Here is a 6,443-nt window from a genome sequence, read left to right as displayed (position 1 = left end):
AATCGGCACGGCTGATGATGAAAGTGGTCAGATTGTCTTCAGTGTTGAGGAGACTGGTGAGTCTCACCTTGATATGTGTTTCTGTTTTTAGAATTCAAAGAGGATTTTATGTGGACCATGCAGTGAATCCCAGACAGAATAATTTGCCCAGAAATTAAAAAATAATGTTGTTTATAAAAATTAATGTTGTTAATGTGTGTGTTTTTTTTGTTTGTTTTTTTTTTTCCAATGCAATATTAAAGGAAGAAATATTCTAAATTAATTGATATTAAAGTACCATAATAAAAGTCACACTTTCAAACTCCAGAAATGACAAAAGTTTACATAACTTTGGTGTGTATTATGAGGGACAAAAGAACACCAAACCTGTCCCTAATCTCCCAGTATCCCATCTAAGAAGCAGCAAAAGTGTTTTGCAATACAATATGAACACATTAAGTACAATGTACTTATTTTTTGATGTAAGTAGTAGTTAAGGCCAACTAAACATGTATCATCATAAACATAAATGAATAATAAACAATCAGCCGTCATGTGAATTTTTTTTTCTTTGTTTTTTTGTTTTTTTGTTTTTCCAACTGTTTACACACATTTTCAAAACTTTGCCTCATTTTCATTTTGCCAAAATGAAGCACTGCATTCAAAATATCTCAAACACTTCTCAAAATCAAACATCTTTGCCATAATAATCTATTTTTGGATATATCATATACACACAGCTATTCAAAACCTGAAGCTCTTCTTTCATGAGCTCATATGTTCATTTCTGTACAAGATTAAAGTAATTGGTAGAGAGATGTTGCAAAATTCACGGTAAACACGAAAGCAAGAAGCATTTGTGGTTGTGAATACAGTATTATACAGTACGAAAGAAAAGAAATACATCAATCATGTGTAGTTGGACAGAAACAATGTTTGTGTTTGAAAAAGGAAATCAAGATACTTCCTGTTAGATTTTTGTGTTAGAGAATTGTGTGTTGTGTTTTGCAAAAAGTGTTTTATGAAACTGAAAACTGAGTCGAAGGCCGAGAATTAGTGTATGGTTTTGCAGATTTGGTGTGTGGCTCTGGTGTTTGAGTGTCAGCTTTCAGAAATTGTGTGACAAGTAAGTATTTTGTGTGTAAGCAGTTGAAAAAAAAACAAAAAACAACTGTAATCTGGAAACAGATTAACAGTTAGATATTAATATATCAATAAAGTGTATGGAGTATCAAACGCATGGACTGCGTCTGAAATCACATACTCTCTTCAGTAGATACAACAAATAACTACTTCACAACTGCTAAAACAAGTATATGAGTGTGTGTATGAATGTAATCTGGACATACTACATTTGTCATGATTTGTCATTTGTCAGTGTCAGTTGTGTCGCTTCACTGTCATTCACAAATCCTCTCCCGTGGCCTCATGGGATAGTAAAGTGTCCATCAGATGAACACTTCAGAATCTCACCGGATGTAGTTGATCATCTGGTACTTTTCACCTCTTCTTTAATGAATACTGTGAATTCACACACACTTCTTCTGTCACACACTGTTTCACCTGCTAAGTATGTGATTTTGGATGCAGTCACGGTCTTAAAGGAAATGTGTGTAAAACTCAGTTATGTAAAAGACATGTGACCCTCTAGTGGTGAAGTGTGGAAGTGCAATTAAAGCGATTGACTTTCCTACAGTAAATAATACAGATAATATTATAGTGTAAAGTGGACGAGCACCACTCACATTTTCTCCACATTTTAGTCCAGTTTAGTAAGGGATACAAGATTGCATGTTACATATTTACTCATAATAAATAAATAAAGTCTCTGAAAGGTTTGATACACCATTGTGTTGTTTGTGATCCTCCATCAGCAGCTGCAGTATCTCTCAGCTGTATCAGTGCATCACTGTGACGTCTGACTGACCGAGGTTTTTGTACCACTCTTTATCACTGTGTGAACACCCATTTACTGTTGATATAGTGTGCACTCTGACAGTAATAATCTCCTGTATCTTCAGTCTGGACTCCACTGATGGTCAGAGTAAAATCTCGTCCAGTATTTGCTGTTCCACTGCCACTGAATCTAGATGGAGTTCCAGTATAAAGGTAGTTTATGGCATAAATCAGGAGTTTAGGAGCTTCTCCAGGTTTCTGCTGATACCAGGCTAAGTAGTTGCTGTATATTCCTACATCTATATGACACTCTATTGTAGCTGTTTGACCCTGTTGGACAGTTTTAGCTTCAGGTTGAGTCAGAGTCACTCCTCTGGATTCTGAAGAAGAGAAAAGAAAAACAATTATTGTTTAAAACTACTACCATCATATACTTTTACAAGAACACCAAAACCAGAGTCAGTTTTTATCAGTCTTACCTTGAGCAAACAGTGTGAGAGTCCAGATGAAGAAGGTGATTGTGTTCATTGTTGTTCTTTTGTCTTGTGTGATGATGAAGATTGTGTTCTGTTCTGCTCTCAGTCATGAAGTGTTAAACTCACAGCACTATAAACACTCTCAGAGCACTGAAGCATGTGTCACAATGCAAACAAGTGGGCAGGATTTACAACAGCGTGAGCTGCTAACAAACTATGGTTCCCAAACCTGTCCTGAAGGACCCCCAGCACTGCACATTTTGGATGTCTCTCTCATCTTTCACACCTGATTCAGCTCATCAGCTCATCAGTTGAGACTGTAAGACCTGAAGTAAGTGTCAGATAAGAGCCACATACAAAATGTGCAGTGCTGGGGTCCTTCAGGACAGGTTTGGGAACCACTAGAGTTACAGAAGTAGAAATAATTATATATTCTGACATGTACATTTTTTTTAACAGTAAGTTTTTCTTGACATTACAGTGCTATTAATTACACTAAAAACAGCTTCACTCCATTGTAGTCATTGTAAAATAAAAATGAAAAAATACTCTCTTCACAGTTATTTCTCACCAGTGACACATTTATTTTGTATCAAACAGTGTCTTTAAGGTCATTGGCATGTCTGTCGCTGGTTCATCTGTCGACTCTAAACTGAGGTGATCGCGTATGTTTTTATTGTTTCAGTTTATTAATCTCCCAATATTGGACACTATTAAACCTGGATGATGTGACTTGTTTAACAAGATCAACCCTGTTATTTTTCAACTCTGGAAGTTTTTTTTTTTTTTTTTTTTTTCATTTAAAAAGATTTAATTTGATCTATAAGACTGGAGATTGCATCAGAAAGTAAAGCAAGTGAGTGAAAGCAATATAGGACATTGTTTGATTTGTATCGTCTTTACTCTTATCTGGTGTCATATAGCCTAAGCCTAACTCTTTTTTATTTCTAATTAATGCTCTTTAATGTGATGTGTGTTCTTTTATTTCTTTAATACAAAGTGTTCGGATTCTGCCGTTACATAGGCCTATTACACAAACAATACAAATGCTTGTGCGCTCCTTTCAATCATGAAATACAAGCTTAATGTTGGGAAACTTAAATTGGTAGATTAAGCTCTCTATTTGCGATCGATTGTGGAATAAGTAACAAAAAACCCATGCTGTGTGCACTGCACTGATAAAGTGAAAGTTTTTTATATGAAGCCATTTGAAGCTTCTACCTTTCAAACGCGCCTAATTTAGATATTCTGCGGGAAACAGAAATCCGATCAGTTATCCAGATACAGAGGCCATGTGAACAAATGTAAATGCGCCATGTCCTGAGGGTTTAAATACACAGAAGAAGCGAATTAACTGAAACAGAACAGGTGTGTACTACTTAATTAGAAACCACAGAAACTAACAATTAACTAACATTAATGAATGAGAACACAGGCAAACAGGAACAGGGGAAACCAAACTAAAGCACAAAGAAACTAAACAGAACAGAAAATACAGGTTACATATATAAAGTCAAACTGGATCATGACTATTGTAAATGAGATGAATAAACTCTTCCAATTGTTTAGTTGAAATTACATTGTTTCAAGCAATAATCAACAATTTGAAAGAATTTTGTGTGATTTGTTGTTCTTTTTTGAAAATCAATTCATCCAAACTGAATGTGTGAGTGTTGAGAAGATGTGAGTTTCTTCTAATATCAGTGTGTTGAAGTGTTGTTTCTCTCTCTCTGCTGGAGTTTGTGTTCACTCGAGTGGAATAGAGGTTTTTGTACGACCGTTTCATTAGATTGTATCACTGTGGTACACATTCGGTGGAGGAACTAAACTGATCGTCAAATGTAAGTCTTTTTTATTTAAAAAAAAAAAAATTAAATAAATAAAATGTAGGTTTCAGAAAGTGTTTTATAGTTTAAACAAGAGCAGGCCTTTTTTAAATCAATATTAATTATTAGATATTGTGGTGAGACTTTACTTGAAGCCTTTATGTATAATGTGTTATAAAGATGTCAATAATGTACATTATGATGCCTCATATCTTTCATAAATAATTGTAGCTAAAGTTAAAATGCATTATAATGTTTGCAGATTTCTTGCTACATCTGAAATTGGTTGTTTGTCATGAGTTTTAATGCATTATACTTTCTAAAGGTGTAACAATGAGTAGTACTGTAAACAAATATTTGAGCTTCAAAAAATTGCGGCAACTTATTGCATTCAACTTTTTAAGTTAACTCAACTAATTTGCTCCAGTTAAAATCAATGTAACAATTTTTGTTCGTCTAACGAGTAGCAGGTCTTTTGAACTTCTTGTCAAGGCAACTAAAGAATATTTATCAATGCGAGCAGCTATAATCCTTGTTTTTTTTTTTTTCATCTCCATTTTTTATTTTCAAAGCTAACTTGAAAAAAAAAAAAAAAAAAGAGGTAATTATTATTTTAAAATAATTGGTCTGATTTAAGCTGCTGCTGTTCTTGTCACTTTTATTCAGCCGTCATATGGTTCAGAGTTCATATTTTAACTGAATTATAATTGTTGATCATAACCATGTTTGAGATTCGTGTGTTGAGGTTTATGTTCTTCTCACTGCAACTTTTGCAGCTTGTTTGCCTGGGTGAAATCAGGTAAAATGTGTGTCTCTAGTTTAAAGAGGCAAATGATGTTCATATTGTGCAGCTTTGAAAATAAAACATGGAGATGAAAAAACAAGGACAGCATTGATAAATATTCTTTAGTTACCTTGACAAAAAGTTCAAAAGACTGATTAGATGATCAAAAGTATTTAAGTTAATTTTAACTGCAGCAAATTAGTTCAATGGGATAGGTTGCTTTACTTTTTTTTTTTTTTTAACAGTGAAACTGTGGTTACAATTATTCATGATTATATATGATTATAATGTGTATAACAATGCTTAATTAATGTATTAAAATACTTTTTAAAATGCATTGTGTATGAAGGCTTTAAGTGTTACTAATATTATTTTATAATTATTTAATCTAAAATAATTATATTGTTATGTTTATACATTCAGAATAGCAACATTATTCCTTTAAAAAAAATCTAAACATATTTACATAATGTGTCTCACTATGAGTTTAATCAGTGTGTTTTCTTTGTGTTTGTGAATGTGTTGTGTTTGTCTCCTGCAGCTGGTCCCACAGTGAAGCCCTCAGTGTCTCTGCTGCCGCCCTCTTCTCTGCAGATCTCTGGAGACTCAGCCGCACTGCTCTGCCTGCTCAGCTCTTACTCTCCACAGGGGGCGCTGGTGAGCTGGACACTGGACGGGTCAGAGGTCACCGAGGGGGTCGTGACCAGCGCAGAGAGCCAGCGGGACGGCCGCTACAGCCGCAGTAGCGTCCTGACCCTCAGCAAAGCACGCTGGGAAGAGGGAGAGGTGTATGTCTGCAGAGTAACACATGATGGAGCTCCTCATGAGGTCTCGTTCCACAAGAGCTCTGAGTGCTGATGTTTCTCTCCTGAAGATGAGCGTATCTGAGTGTCCTGTGTCAGGCAGGATTCACATGAGTCTAGTGCTGCAGCTGTAGTGATTTACAACTCAATACTGAAAGAGAGCTGGCGTGTCAAAGCACTGTGTGATCTTTCAATCTGCTGTAACATTCAATAAAGCTTCTCAACAAGTTCACTTTGTGTCTGACAACATCATTCAACTAACAGATGAAGATGCAGGTGCTTTTCACAAGCTTGATGTAGCAGGAAATAAAGTCAAATAAAGCTCTTGGGGTTTGAACATGGTCTCTGGAGACAGAGCTGCTCTATTCTGAGAGGATCACAATCACTCCACCCTGACAATGCAAATGGGCTTTTCAGTCTCACTGTTTGATTGGTCACATGATCTGGACTGGAACACACCAGTTTCACTTCTGCTGAAAATGTCACGATGAAAATAGATACATGAAAATGGCATGAAAATCAACTGAATTCAGTCTGTTCAGTTTGATTGACAGGGATCATATATTACACCTAAAACATGATGATCATATGAAACACTGACTCATTCTCTTCAGAAACACAAGATTGATGTTGATTTAGATGATCTAGTGTTATTAGTGTTTGTCTGTGATCAGTGTTG

The 6,443-nt window shown here is 35.3% G+C and overlaps 1 long non-coding RNA gene and 1 gene segment (V, D, J or C); one reads left to right on the top strand and one right to left on the bottom strand.

Annotated features, from left to right (window-relative positions):
* Nucleotides 1-1,473: 1,473 nt before the first annotated feature.
* Nucleotides 1,474-2,538, bottom strand: LOC125247301. The segment is given in 2 exon segments: nt 1,474-2,255; nt 2,355-2,538. Coding segments are annotated over 2 exon segments (375 nt in total).
* A 129-nt stretch (nt 2,539-2,667) lies between these two features.
* LOC125247322 lies at nt 2,668-5,996 on the top strand. Its single transcript, XR_007180054.1, has 2 exons — nt 2,668-4,192; nt 5,503-5,996. It is a non-coding gene; the product is annotated as an uncharacterized LOC125247322 (long non-coding RNA).
* Nucleotides 5,997-6,443: the final 447 nt, after the last annotated feature.

This window comes from Megalobrama amblycephala, linkage group LG15, assembly GCF_018812025.1.
Source record: "Megalobrama amblycephala isolate DHTTF-2021 linkage group LG15, ASM1881202v1, whole genome shotgun sequence".
NCBI lineage: Eukaryota > Metazoa > Chordata > Actinopteri > Cypriniformes > Xenocyprididae > Megalobrama > Megalobrama amblycephala.
This window is presented reverse-complemented; position numbering and strand designations above follow the sequence as displayed.